The sequence below is a fragment of the Puma concolor genome, chromosome C2 (genome assembly GCF_028749965.1).
Source record: "Puma concolor isolate L17-30 chromosome C2, mPumCon1.1.hap2, whole genome shotgun sequence".
Classification (NCBI taxonomy): domain Eukaryota; kingdom Metazoa; phylum Chordata; class Mammalia; order Carnivora; family Felidae; genus Puma; species Puma concolor.
Window position 1 is genome coordinate 38206077 of NC_141675.1, and position 15751 is coordinate 38221827.

The 15751-nt window shown below is 41.9% G+C and overlaps 1 protein-coding gene across 1 annotated transcript in view; it reads right to left on the reverse strand.

Moving 5' to 3' along the window:
• PCOLCE2 (procollagen C-endopeptidase enhancer 2) overlaps positions 1-15751 on the reverse strand; it is a 68744-nt gene that overhangs the window by 26955 nt on the left and 26038 nt on the right. The window contains exon 3 of the mRNA XM_025913857.2: positions 2807-3062. Within this exon, the coding sequence (XP_025769642.1) occupies positions 2807-3062 (256 nt within the window). The remainder of the gene's footprint in view (positions 1-2806; positions 3063-15751) is intronic.

Sequence of the window (15751 nt, forward strand, 5' to 3'; positions counted from 1 at the left end):
TATAAAAATTGAGGTTGGATAATTTATAAAACTTTTACTCATGGAAAATTTCAAGCATAAACAAAGTAAACAGAATAATATAATGAGCTTCTATGTATCCATCACCCAATTTCAACAATTATTATCATTCTACTATTCTTTTTATTAATACTAATGTGCAATCCCCACCACCTGATGATGATGATGATGATGATGATGATGATTGACAGATTTCAGGGAGATAAATTCATGTACAATGAAATGCATAAATCTTAGCTGTACTAATTTGAAAAAATTGATCTGCCCCTGAAAGCCAAACTACTAGGATGATATAGAATCTATTTCCTACCAAACTTCTGTATCCCTCCCCAGTCAGTCTGCTGCCTCTCCACACCACTTATCTGAAAAATTCCACTGTAGTTTTACTCTGGACCTTCATATAAAAGGCATAGTGTATTGTGTATTCTTCTGGTCTGGCTTCCCCTGCTTATAGGGAGAGGCATTCATGTTGCTGTGTGAGTTGGCAGTTTGTTTCTTCACTCCGCTGAGTAATATTCCAGCATATGGAAATACCTCAGTTTGTTTACCTCTTCTCCGCTGATATTCATTTGGGTGTTTCCAGTTTGGGCTATTGTGAATGGACCTTTTGTGAACATTTTTGTAGAAATCTCTTTGTGGACATGCGTTTTCATTTTGCTCGCACAAATACCCAGGAGAGCAATTCCTAGTCCAAGAGTAGATGTAGATGTAGATGTTTAACTTCAGAAGAAACTACTAAAAATTTTCCCCTAGAGGTTGAAGCATTTAAATCTTTTATTTTCTTTATTTTTTATTTTTCCCTGAGAGAGACGGAGTGTGATACAGGGAGGGGCAGAGAGAGAGGGAGACACAGAATCCAAGGTAGGCTCCAGGCTATGAGCTGTCAGCACAGAGCCTATCGTGGGGCTCAAATGCAAGATCAAGTCAGATGCTTAACTGACTGAGCCACCCAGGTGCCATGAAAATTTCTCTTTTTACTTAGATTTCTATAATTTTAATGTTCCTCAGTATGGCTTTTTTTTTTTTTTTTTTTTTTTTGTCCTGTTTGGGGTTTGTTGATCTTCTTGGCCCTATAAATTAATGTTCTTCACTAAATCTGGGTAGCTTCAAACCATTATTTCTTCAGACATTTTTCCTGCACTATTATCACTGTCTTCTGGGACACAAATTACACATTAGACCACTTGATATTGCCTCAATGGTCTCTGAGGCTTTTTACCTTTAATCTTTTTTTCTCCTGGTTCTTCAGACTAGGTCATTTCTATTCAAATCCACTGACTCTTGTACCATCCCCAATCTGCTCATGAGCCCACCAGGTAAATTTTTAAATTTCAGACTCTATCTTGCAGTTCTAGAATTACTTTTATTCTTTTTTATAGTTTAGCTTCTCTTCTGAAATTTTCAGTCTGTTTACTTATTACACATGTATTTCCCTTTAAGTCCTTAGATTTTATGTCCTTAGACATATTTATAATAGCTACTTTAAAGTGCTTGTCTGCCAACTGTAACATCTGAGTTATCTTAGGATTGGTTTTTACTGACTGCTTTTTACTGGACTCTAGACACACTTTTTTGGTTTTATCAGATGACTAGATACTGGATATTATGAGATATTAGATATTAGAGATTCTAGATTCTGTTGTGTTTCTGTGAAAAATGACTTTTGTTCTAGCAGGAATTTCACTTGCCTAGACTCAAGCTCAAAGTCGGTCTCCCTGGCAGCAGGCAACACTTGTTCACCTTCATGTTTCAGCTGATGCTTTTGTGCCAGGCCAACTGGACTCTCCTCTGCACATGTAGAGTTTGGCTGCAAGCCAAAGATTTAGGTAGATTTTATATGTATACTTTGTGCCTCAATTCCTCTGTAGCTTCCAGCCATGATTTCCTTCCAAACATTCTGGCTGCTCTGTCAGCCCCAGATTCTGTCCTCTGACCTCTCAGACCAGTAATGTTGCACGATAGCTCAAAGCAAGAACAGATTAGGGAATGACTTCAAGCTAAAGGCTCCAAATTTAACAAATCTTGCCCACTGCAGTTACATTTTTTTATACATATACAAATATTTACTTATTTTTGAGAGAGAGAGCGAGCGTGAGCAGGGGAGGGGCAGAGAGAGAGGGGGACAGAGGATCTGAAGTGGGCTCTGTGCCAACAGCAGAGGGCCTGATGTGGGCTTAAACTCATGAACCATGAATTTATGACCTGAGCCAATGTCAGACCCTTAACTGACTGAGCCACTCAGGCGCCCCACTACAATGATCTTTTAAGGGTAGAGGTTTCTACCCTTGGGTGCTCATATGCACCGACGTGAAAATTCCCCCACACATAGTTCTCAGTGAAAGAAAAAAAAAGCTGTGAAACACTATGAATGTATGGCCCCACTTACATTTTTAAGAAGCTATTGCAGAAGTACATATGTATAAGTGCATATACAAAGGTATGGGACCACCACCATGGCTCTAAGAGGGGACTATAGAGGAGTGAAGGGGTACGTATCTGTATCTGTATGTGTATATACGTATGTAAGCTTCCCATTTTTACCCCATAAGTTTCTGTATTTGAATTTTAATAAGAATCACATGGGCTTTAAGAAAAAGAGACTTTTTTGAATGGTTTCCTAGTGGTTTAGTGGCATTTACCAGCTATTTTTGAGAAGAACTGGTCTTAAATTTTAGATTAAAGGAGTGAACACATTTAAGGTGCCCAGAACACAGCCTAACACACAGTAAGCATCCAGTAACTGTGAGCCATCATTATTGCTGTTATTAGCATTATGTGGAAACGATACCTCTTTCATTTGGTTCGGCAGCAGAGAACATGGCCATGAAGCCATTCCCAGCTGTGTTGGCATCAGAAATCATCTGCACCATCATCTTGTTACCACTGGACACAAGGGCTCCAGGCCGGAACGTGCCACAGAAGCGCCCAATACGCTGGCCATTGGCGTGACCGTTGTACACATCCACAAAGTCATAGCGGCACAGGTTATCACTCTCAAGATCTATGAATCGGAAATTAAGAACTACTACTTTTCCCTCAGGAACCTGTAAAGAAAAAGACCAATGGAAAACCATGTCATGAAAACAATACCTGAGGCCTTCACGTCTAGCCAATTACTAAAGTGAGCAGATGAAAGTATAATACTCAAGATGATGCTTTTCTTCCCTCAAACGTGAACTCAGCAAAGGTTTTCTACCATAACGAATTCCTAATAAAATATAAGTATTTACTCTCTTTTGGAAAATCCCACAATTCATTAGGGTACACAATCTTATGCCTAGGGAGTTTATCTCAACAAAGTTGCAAAATATTGGGCCAGTCTTATTAATTGGTAAGTCACTGCTTACAAAGAATATCAGTCCTGATTGGACCTTAGCACACATTTGCATATTGTAAAACACCATGGCACCCAGAGGTATTGCTTGGCAAAGAAACTTACAAAATATCATTTTTCACAAATAATCCAACAGGATAATCTCTATATGTAGAATCTCTCTATGAAGATCCAACTGAAGGGATTATTTGGCAATCATATATTTAACTTATACATAATTCAGTTTGGGTCCTGAAAAATCTAGATCAACTACTTACACTGATTACACTGAGTAATTAACAAATCATCTCTTCTCAAGTCACTGAGTTTTTGTTTTTCACATGAAAACTTTATACACTAGGCAACCTTGAAACACAATGTACTAATAAAAAATATGAGTTTTCACTTCTCATAAGACTTTCTTCACCATAATTTCTTCCATATAATTTTTATGATGCTTCCCTTCTTGTTTCCTGAACAGACAGAAAAAAATGGCTACAAAAGCATTTGGCAGGATTTTTTTAAAAAGTTTATTTACTTATTTTTAGTGAGAGAGAGCAGGCACTTGTGCACAAACGATCAGAGGAGGGACAGAGAGGGAAGGAGAGAGAGAGAATCCCAAGCAGGCTCCGCACTGTCAGTGCAGAGGTCAACACAGGGCACGATCTCACAAACTGTGAGATCATGATCTGAGCTGAAATCAAGAGTCAAATGCTTAACTGAGCCATCCAGACACCCTACATTTGGCAGGATCCTAACAAAATCCCCATTTCTTTTCTAGTTCACACCATCTTTTAACTTATTCATTCAAGTATTTGGTCATAAAGTCTCAATCAGATTTGTTTTACCTTTTCAACTAGATGAGATCCCCCACTGAATGGCCTAAGAATTTCATTCTGTAAAATCTTACAGATGACAAAAGTCAGTGATTTAAGAGACAAAACAAACCCACAACCACCAACAGCGGTTGGTTTCTATTCATCTTAAATAATTATCTCATACTCAAGGGTCAATAGATAAATACGGCTTTCCATGTTGGTGAGTTCAATGTCATAAATTCATTTTTCTGTGATAAGATGAAGTGTTTCAGTGCTATTTGCCTTTTGTATCAAACACATACACACCCCATGGTTAAAAACTGGAGTGCAGTAGTCTCAAGAGAATATTTTGGCTTTGTCATGGCTGTATTCTAATTGCTAGGAGCTTATCTTAAAAGGGTGAGTATTAGAAGCTCCAAAGCCACAGGCTATGAAGCTGATAACAGAAAATGCAATTTAATTTTGACACATTCTGAGATATCTCTTGTAGTATTTCTCTGGGCTTTTGTTGATGTTATTGTTGTGTTGATCTTTTTTTGCAGACAATCTCTAGCCTATCATCAGAAAATTAGAAAAATATGATGCCACATCTGTAACCTTAAATATAAGCAATCTATCAATCACTGAAAATTTTTTGGTCAAGAAAACCATTTCTGAAGTAGATTAATTGAATGTGGATTGTCCTTGAATGAAGAGTGACTGTATGTGTAAAAGTGTAGATAAACTGTGTGGATGGTAATTCAAAGCTATGAGTCTCTTCCACCCACAGAGTATAGATATAAAAGAAGGGAAGAGGTGGAAGGATTGACCCTTGGAGCACTCTGATGTCATCACAACTTCCAGATAAGGTCAAACCGAGATAGAGACTGAGTTAGGAACCAGTCAGAAGGGTGTGGTACCCAGAAACCAAGTGAAAAGAGTGTGTTCAAGGAGAAAGAACTAGCCAGCCGAGTCAGGTGCGGCTGCTGAGTCAAAGAGGATGAGGACTGAGAAATGGTCACTGGGTTTAGCAACTAGAGGTCACTGTAACTCTGACAAAGCTATTTTGGTGGAGCACCAGGGATAAAGCCTGATAAGAGAAGATCAAGAGAAAATGGGTGAGAAGAATTGGTGAAAATAAATAGGGACAAGCCTTTCAAGGAACTTTGCTGGAAAGATGATCAGAGTAATATGTGGGTACCTGGAAGGGGGTGTGGGGTCAAGGCAGGAGAGTTACAATGGGCTATGTTAAGTCTCATCTGCATGCCAATGGGAATAACTCCACAGAGAGGGCAAAACTGAGCAGAGTAGGAGAGAGGGACAGTTGCTGGGGAATTGTCCTTGGGTAGGCAAGGGAGGATTTGCCCTAAGGCACAGATTGGGGCGGTGGCCCTAGATGCACCTTTCTGCCTAGTAAGAAGAAGGGAGGCAGGTGCAGGTGGGGTTATAGGTGAGGCTGTGGGAGCAGATGAAATTTTTCTTCCATGAAATAGAAAACAAGGTCATCAGCAGCAAACGTGGCTGTGAGAAGAACTACTGGGAGTCTGAGAACAGGGGAGAAGGTGTTTAAGTGGATCAAGGAAGGGCAGCAGGAGTGTCAGGAGTGCTGAGGGCCCATTTGAGTTAAATAAATTAGAAGTGAGGCCTGTGCTTCGGATTCTGTGTGTGTCTCTCTCGCTGCCCCTGCTCACACTCTCTCTCTCTCAAAAATAAACAAACATTGGGGAGCCTGGGTGGCTCAGTCGGTTGAGCAACTGACGTCAGTTCAGGTCGTGATCTCACGGTTTGTGAGTTCGGGCCCCACGTCGGGCTCTGTGCTGACAGCTCAGAGCTGGGAGCCTGCTTCAGATTCTGTGTCTCCCTCTCTCTCTGCCCCTCCCCCACTCTTGCTCTGTCTCTCTCTGTCTCAGAAATCAACATTAAAAAAAAATTTTTTAAATAAACAATTAAAAATTTTTTTTAAATAAACAGAAACCTAAAAAAAAAAAAGTGAGTCTCCTCTTCATGGTTGTGTTTTTCCCCAGCTAAACACAGCCCCCTGGGTAGAGGTGCAGGGCAGGTGGAGAGTTGGATTTAAGCAGCAGGGTTGGGAGGCTGGAAGAGTGGGGTGCGGTGTGCCAAGCAAGGACTGTGGAGGAAGAGAGGGTCCAGAGTTGAGAACGTAGGCAGAGGAGTGACCATAATGATGGCCCATGGAATCTAAGCTGGGTAAGGACAGAAATCATAAATCAATGAGGTGAGGACAGTTACAACATAGATTGTGGTGGAGACGAGGATAATGGAAGTGGGTGCCAGAGGAACAATGGAGGGTAAGTGCATGGGAGGACAGAAGCTGTAAGACCCAACAGGATCCTCCATGTAGATACTGAAATTACTATAAATTACAACCAGGAAAAGTGTTGAAGACAGGGACAGTGAGCCAGGGGCTAAAATTTATAAGAAATGAGGAAGATTGTCCCAGGGTCTTTCTGCAACAAGATGAGCAAACAGGGGGCAAAAGAGGGCAGAGTCTTGTTTCACTGGTAAGTTCTCAGTTCTTTGACACTGAGAAAGTTCTGTTGATTCTTTTCTGTGGTCAAGCTGGATACTCATTTCCAGTGGGATAAGTCAGCATATGGTCAGCAGTAGAAACAAGGTTACATCACTGAAATTTTGAACACACCTTGATCCCAATAACAAACCCTGGCAAAAACTCTTTTAAAGGAAGGATGCAGAGAGCTGTATCAGTTGAGGTCTACCATAACCAGAAACAAACGCCATCTTGCATTGAAGGCCAAAGAGCAATCTATTGTGAGGGAGACGCATACTGCCGCAAACTCTCTCACCACAACAGCTGGTCTTCATTTTTATGAGAGTAATCCAAGATTATCTGATGCCCTGTGATGTGAACTTTGCTAAGAGTTCCTAGATGGTCATTCCAAAGGACTTTGTAAAGCATATTCTCCAAAGATGACCCCACCACTATAGTCTGTACTCCTGATTTTTGTATATATAGAGATACATACGTAGAGTAATACAACAAACACCTGGGTACCAGCCATCCAGAATTAATTATTGTTAACATTTTGCCAGCTTTTTTGAGAGAGAGAGAGAGCACATGTGCAAATGGGTGAGGGGCAGAGGAAGGAGACGAAGAGAATCTTAAGCAGGCTCCACACCCAGTGCAGAGCCCTATGTGGGGCTCAATCTCATGACCCCGAGATCATGACCTGAGCAGAAATTAAGAATTGGACGCTTAACCAATTGAGCCACCCAGGCACCCCCTGTCAACACATTTTTAAAGTCTCCTTAAAATTTTTGAGATAAATGGGGCGCCTGGGTGGCTCAGTTAAATGTCTGACTACATACAGCTCAAGTCATGATCTCATGGTTCATGAGTTTGAGCCCCATATCATGTCTCCCTCTCTCTCTCCCGCAGAAAATGAATAAAACACTAAAATTTTTTTTTAAAAATTTGTTTTCAGATAAAATGAGGTTTGTCATCCCCATCCCAGGCCTTATCTCCCCCTCCTTTCTCAGAAGCAACCACTGTCACAAATTTAGTGGGTTTCTTTCTGTGCTATTCAAATTACTATCAGGGGTGCCTGGGTGGCTCAGTCGGTTGAGCGGCTGACTTTGGCTCAGGTCATGATCTCAAGGGTTCATCAGTGAAGAGCCTGCTTCAGATCCTGTGTCCTCCTGTCTCTCTCCCCTTCCCCTGTCCATGTTCGTGCGCTCTCTCTCTCTCTCTCAAAAAATAAGTATTTTTAAAACATACCTCAAAGTACTTTTATGTAGGGGCACCTGGGTGGTTCAATTGGTTAAGTGCCTGACTCTTGATTTTGGTTCATTCAGGTCATGATCTCATGGTTCAAGAGACAGAGCCTATGTTGGGCTCTGTGCTAACAGCAGGGAACCTGCTTGGGATTCTCTCTCTCTCCCTCTCTCTCTGCTCCTCCCCCACTTTTGCTCCCTGTCAAAATAAATCAGTAAACTTTAAAAAATAAACCAAAATACTTTTATTTAAATGTATATGTATCCATGCAAAATACACAGTTGTTTTGTGTCTGTTTTAAAAATGAATGAAAATGGGATAATGCTGTACATATCATTCTCCAGCCTGGGCATCCTTGAGTTTTCCGGGTGAGGAAGAAGACAAAGGGGAGAAATAAAAACAAAAACACAGACACCCTTCACAAACTATTCCTTCGGCCTAGAATACTTTCTCACATCTGCCCTTCTCTCGCCCATGCTGAGGGTCTCATTTCGAGGTCTCCTCTTCTTGAAGGTACGCACTCCCAGACTCCCAGCTCTTCCTCCCAAGATGGGCTCTGCCCAGTTAGCAGCCTGCCCTGCAGGTGCCTGAGCATGGGGTGGCTCAACCCACCTACTCCTTCACTGTCTGTTTTCCCTGGAAGATGGAGCTCAAGGAGGCAAGACTCCCTCCTGCCTTGGTCACTGCTGCATCCCAGCCTCTAGACAGCACAGCGCATGGCCCGAGTGGAGGGGCATCATGAAGATTTGCTAAATGAATAAATCCATCAGGTGCTAAATGGAACACCAGCTTCTTTGCACAAACCTGGACAAGGCACCTGCTTGGCAGCTCCGCCTCTTATGTCCTAATATCTCCTACCCCCACCAGCAGCAGCAGAGTTCCAGAAGGCTGCTTTCCTTTCTAGGTCATTCTTTACAAAAAAAAAAGAAGATGCATATCTTTTGGGAAACCTTATATTTCAAATCTCCTGTAATGCTAACACTTAATGCAGAAACTCCATTAAGATGCTTTTTTGGTGGTGATGGAGACAAAGCTGCTGTTTTGTGAGATTATATTGACCAGGGGATTCATTATCTGCCTGTAGAAAAACAATTGTATATTCATGTTTTTCCCTGTCAACAGCTGAGTCCTGTGTGGGCCACAGCCTTGTGCTGCGACAATGACCTCAGCTCACCCTGCAGCCCCTGGGATGTCCTTACTGTCACAGGCAAATGTGCCAAGTCTCCTGATGCTCATGCCAGAGCTGCTTCCAGAGAATGAACAGGGGAACTATATTTTAAGCTGATGGTCTGCATTTTCAGGATACTATGAGCAAAACGCAAATATGAGGGCAGCTTCTTTTGTAAGGAGTAGATTTCTGTAGAAATGGTAACTCTTTTGTATCTGTAGCTTTTCTTCTAACACTTTATTTACTAATGTGAGCAAAAATCTGTTTCTGAAGCATGTCTGATTTTTTTTTTAAAGCCATCATTTTAATCTTCTGAGATTTTCCTCTTCCAAAAACAGACCTTTGGGAAGCATGCTCTAAAATACAAGGCCACATTTTTATTTACACAAAGTTCAAGAGGCACAGCAGCTCAGTGTCATCTCACATACACCCCTAAATGTAATTCAAAGAAACTTATGTGCAAACTATGCACAAATATTTGGCTATATTCAAGAGGGGTATAAATCAGAATCTTAAAAAGTCTTATTCACGGGGGTACCTGGGTGGCTCAGTCAGTTAGGTATCCAACTTCAGCTCAAATCATGATCTTGCGGTTCGTGAGTTCGAGCCCCACATTGGGCTCTGTGCTGACAGCTCAGAGCCTAGTGCCTGCTTCAGATTCTGTGTCTCCCTCTCTCTACCCCTCACCAGCTCACTTTCTCGCTCTCAAAAGTGAATAAACATTAAAAAAAATTTTTTTTAAGATTTTTCGCATTCATGTATATTCTGTGTATATTTAAATAGCCTGTATATATTTAAATATTTGAAGAGGGATTAATGGAAATAAGGTGATGTTTTGAACATTTGGTGGGGGAGGATTAGTAATTTCACACACACACACACACAAAAACCCTTTATACTCTCATGTCTGGAAGAAGGAAGGAAACCCCCAACTCAAGCCCAGACTACCAGCACTAGTGGACATTAGGTTATATACTCCTCTGCTGTAAACTAAAACTTTCCCACTGTGCTTGGAATAAAATCCTCACTCACCATCTATGGCCACACACTTAGCGTATATCACATGCCAGATACTTTCCTAAGGACTTGACACATTATTTCATTTAATCTTTTACAGCAACCCTATGAAGTTAACATTACTAGCCCATTTTGGAGGTTACAGGTGAAGAAACAGAGACACAGAGAGGTTGCCCCTAACTATCTCTCTCTGACCTAATCTTTCCGTCTCATACAACAGTTTGGCAGTTCAAGGAACCCTCCAAACTAGTTTTCCACCTCAGAGTCTTTGCACAGGTTGGTCTCTCTGCTTGGCACACTCTCCTCCCTGATACTCATTATCTGCATCATCCTTTAGGTCTCAGCTCAAGTGTTACCTTTCCAGAGAGGTCTACGCTGAGCCCTTCAGTTGCTTTAGATCATGTAGCTCACCTAGCCATGTTATTTCTTTATAGATTATTTATCGTATGTTTCTCCATCAGAATGTAAGATCCAGGGATCAGAGCTTGTTGGTGGCTAGTCCAATGCCTGGCTATCAGAGGCGTTCAAAAAGTAGTTATTGAATAAATAACTGGGATCCTTATAATCTTAATTAAAAAAAAACTGTGCAAGTCACAACCCCTATTACTAGCACATACATGTACATAATAATGCAAACTCACAGGTACAAGGTAGGCAGCACTAGGGCCCCCGTAAGAGGTTACAAACAGCTCAGAGTGGTTATGGTGACTTACTTAAAAACCACCCAGTGAATCAGTGGCAAAGCCCAGATCTGACTTCTACCCAACTGTGTTTTCCATGGCCTGTGGCAGAGACTGAAGAGATGCTCACCAATCTTGTTTCCTCCATGTGGGCACGGAGGAAGTCAGCATTTCCCAGCCTCTACTGCAGTTAGGTTGGAGCCGCTGACTGGGTCTTGGTCAATGGCATGTAAGTAGAAGTGATGTCCCCACCTCTAGGCCCAGCCATTGAATGTCTGGTGCAATCCTTCTAGAGTTCTCTTTTTGCTCTAAGGAGGGAATTCAACAGAGGAAACAGGAAGGTTCTAAGAGACAGCAGAGCCACAGAGGAGTTAATGCTCAAAGGAGAACTGCCCAGGATGGCCATCCAGCTGCACTGGACTAAGAAATTAAACATTTGTTGGCTTAGGCCACTGAGATTTGGGGGGCTGTTTGTTATAGCTTTGCACTTTGTGTTAATAACCCTGATTAATGAATGGATAGTGACAGTCACCTGTTGTCCTTACCCAGCAGTGCTGTGACAGGTGACTATGGAGACATCCTTGTTGTTTTTGCTGCATATAAGCTCTATATGAATTAACACTGTAATACAGCCACCAAAGGAGCGGACAGTCTCAGGCTGTGTGAATAGCAGGGTGGCAATAGGCAATTTGGAGTAATAGCACAAGTGGTAAATACAGCATCACTGAGGTACATCTGCAATTTCAATGGCCCCTTTAAAAGTGTAACCAGTACCTCCACCACCACTACCATGATCCTTTGACTCCTTTATCTGCAGCTGGTCAGTTGGGGTAAGAAGGTGATCAGCAGCCATGAGTACTTCTTGAGCTGAGAAAAGAAATAGGATCTTTTAGCTGAGGACATGGCTCTGAAATGAACAAGAGGCTGGGCTTCAGATTATGCCTCTTTTGCAAATGCTGCCCAAGGGTGAGGAAGAAAATGTCAGAGGGGAGATCAGGGCTGCGGTGGGCCCATTTAGCACTGTGAAGGTTACTGAACTCAAGCCTGCCAAGAGAACACAGATGGGAAACACTTGAAGGAAAAACAAAGCAGAATCCAGAGCAATGGGAACCCTGAGGTAGTTACAGCCAGGATGGGGAGACAAGCAATTAAGCAAAGAGTTGTGGTTTAGGTTTTGGTTGGGGGAGGAGATAAAGTTTAAATGTAGAGTACAGTAACCCCCCTTGTCCATGGGGAATATGTTCCAAGACCCCCAGTGGATGCCTGAAACCTCAGATAGTACAGAAGCTTATATATATGATGTTTTTTCTTCTACATAAAACCCTATGATAAAGTTTAACGTACAAATTAGGCACACTAAGAGATTAACAACAAACACTAATAAGAAAACAGAACCATTATAACAATATACTGCAATACGCGTTATGTGAATGTGGTCTTTCTCTCTCAAAATATCTTATTGTATTGCATTCACCCATTTTCTTCCTATGATGATATGCAATGATAAAAAGCCTACATGAGAGATGAAATGCAGTGAGTGATGCGAGCACTATGACACAGCGTTAGGTTGCTACCGTTTCTGGGCCACTGACTGTGGGTAGCTGAAGCCGTGGAAAGCAAAACTGCAGATAAGGGGGCAATACTGTGTTCCCTTCCACAGATGTACATCTTCTAGTGTTCCTGTGGCTGATGTCACGAGGACTCTACCATGGATGTAAGTGATGACAAATCTTTTGAGCAAGTTATGCATTCATCGTCAACTTTCTTGAAAACCAGAAATTCACTATTTCATTTTCATTAAACATGTGCTCTTGAGCTGTTCGTTCCTGAAAGGGTTTACTACAAAATAAAAAAGCATCACCAAACAATAAAATTTTAAAAAGCACTACCATACAATGAATATTTATAAAACAAAGAGCTATACATTTACACCAAGCAGTAAATAACAAAACCACCGTAGCAAGAGCAGTCAGACTACTCCACAGCAAGACAGCTCAGCTTCCATTTCCCAGCATGTATTTCTCGTACAACAAGCCTATACTTCCCTTGTTGTCTACTGAATCAGCCAACTGGTAGCCTGGTAACTTCCGGTGTCTCCCTGGCCAGGGCACAAACCACAGCCCTGGTATCACGGGCTGATGGGAATAGCAGCATCAAATACTTGTCCCCTCTCCCACAAAGACAGGAAGGAGTAGCTGAACCTCGTGGCTAATGCCAGAGCTACCTCATGTGATTAGTGTGCATCTTAAATGCTGTCCTTGGAAGGTGTTAGTTGTGTTGGGCAAAGACACAGTTGTCTTTCACGTTTAACCAGGTGTTGACGACAGAACACTGGGCACTATGTGCGTGACACATTTTTTTTTTTAATGATTATTTATTTTGAGAGAGACAGAGAGAGAGAGAGAGAGCAAGCACAAGTGGGGGAGGGACAGAGAGAGAGGGAGAGAGAATCCCAAGCAAGCTCTGTGCCGTCAGCACGGATGGACAGAGAGAGAGGGAGAGAGAGAATCCCAGGCAAGCTCCGCGCTGTCAGCACAGAGCCCCACGCAGGGCTCGATCCCATGAACTGTGAGCTCGTGATCTGCGCCAACCAAGAGTCGGATGCTTAAATGACTGAGCCACCCAGGCGCCCCATGTGCATGATACACTTTTAGACAAGACCACAGCAGAAGATGCAAATTCAAAGAGCTCTACCACACCCATCCTGGATGATTTTAAAACAACTATTAGTAGTAATATTTCTTTTAAAACAATGAAAAATCCAGGACAAATGGTAAATCGTGTGAGATGTCCTAAATGACAGGTATATATTGGAACTTCCCAGGACAAATGAGGACATAAGGCCACCCTGGCCTTAGGGCATGCAGGCCTCTCCACTGAAGTTGGTAGCTGCCCCACTACATCCCCAAAACTGTAGATTAACTAAATGAGTAGCTGCGGAATGAATAAAAGGATGGAATAAAGTCCAAAGTCCTGAAAATAATGGTGTGCAAGGCCCACCTGAGTCGGACATGCTGGTCTCCTCTTCCCCCCAGCTCTTCGTATCTTGGGTGAGAATCTCCCCATCCTCAAACACACCCAGTCCTTTTCCTTTCCCACTTCTATGAGATCACGTGTATATTCCCACCTGGAATCCTTTCTCCCCATCTCAGACTATCAACCACCACCCCAATTTCAAAGTCTTGGCCATACTACCTTCTCTAGGATCCCACCTCCCTCCCTCAACCAGTGTCCAGACTCGGTGGGGCGGGGGCGTTATCTTAACTCTTTCATCTCTCAGAACCCACTATTCTACTGTTCTCTCCTTGCTTTTGGTGGCCCCCTTAGCATATACAGGGCCCAGAGAGCCTCCCAGGGTCTGTGGCATCTTCCCTGTCTTGCAGTGAACGTGAAGCTTTCGCAGGGTAGAATTGTTCCACTCTGATTTACGTGTCTGACTAACTGAACCTACATGCATTCCTGGGCCAGGCATCAAAAAAGTGCAAAGAAAGTAAGGATGGAGATGCGGGAAAAATGTCTTCTACCTTCATTTCACATATGTTAGATCTGTGATTAGTTTGGAGATTTCCTATGTCATTTGATCATTTCTTCTGCAAATCATCAAATAGTCATTAAATATCAGCTGCTGGCACAGCAACGTATATCCAGCTAGGATAAAACATAAACTCCAAAAGTCCATGTGACCTAAAACCTGGCAGTGAGTGCCTCTCTGGGGCAAGCTGGGGCTCCACTAAGACACGTGAGACACGGCACCAAAAGTTTGTAAAAACGCCCATCCCAAGTGGTCTGCTTTGTTATAATCTCCCTTTTAGTGTATACAGGATTATAATCTTTTATTTCATTTAATTCATTTTTTAAATGTTTAATTTTGAGAGAGACAGAGAGAGAGAGAGAGAGAGAGAGCGCACATGCACAGTGAATGGGCAGAGAGAGGGAGACAGAGGTTCTGAAGCCGATCTAAGTTGTCAGCACAGAGCCCTTATGTGGGGCTCGAGCTCCTTAACCACGAGATCATGACCTGAGCCAAAGTCAAACGCTTAACCAACTGAGCCACCCAGGCCCCCTATAATTTTTTATAAGTAAGGATATCTATTCCTTTTTTTTCTTAGTGTGTTTTGTGACAGAACATTACAGATAAGTCACAGAAATTAAATCTTGCCAATTTCTTCACACTTTCAAAAAATGAAACAAAGGACTGGAGTCACGTTAGGATATTCCTTCAGTTTTCTAGGAGTTGTCAACATGAGTTGACCCAGAAGAAAATAAACATGATTGGTGGAGAATCTTGAAGAAAAAGCAGCCCTTCCCTAAGCCCCTGGGACACACTGGCTTAAGGATAACAGACATAAAAGCCAGGGGGTACCTCTGTTAGCTAGGGGCCTTTTTGTCATACAGCACCCTTGTTTTCTTCCTAATGACACGACTATGACTTTTTTGGAAAGCTTTTATAGGCTGGAACTGATTTCTATGCAATGCCCAAAGGAAACCTCTAAAATGATATTTTTAGGAAAATACTTTTATAATCTGTCATTTGTTTCTGAGAAATCTGTAATGGATCAGGAACACAAAATTAAACTATTTTACTAGGAATGAAACAGAAAGCCCTTCCCTTCTGGGATGAGAAGAATCATAGTAAGGTAATAAACACATTTAAAACAGAATAGATGCAAATGTGAGCAGCCAGGGTTGTCCTGAATGAGCAAGAAACAGAGTTTACATAGTAGCATTAGGCTGCTACAAGAGAGAACTAAAATTGTTTTTAAACCCAATTCTTATAATAAAAAAAAAATCATGTCTATAGTTTATAATCTAAAATAGCACTATAAGATTCTAAAAAAAAAAAAAAATGAGTGCTCGCCCATCCCTGATTCCCACTCCTCAGAGGCAACCAATTTAACTCAACTGTTTTGTTCGGCATCTATCTCCTTGCTTAATAAAAGCTTGTGCTATTTCTTGATTTATCCTTTTTAAACTTTCTCTTTGCTGCCTATTATTTCCCTGATG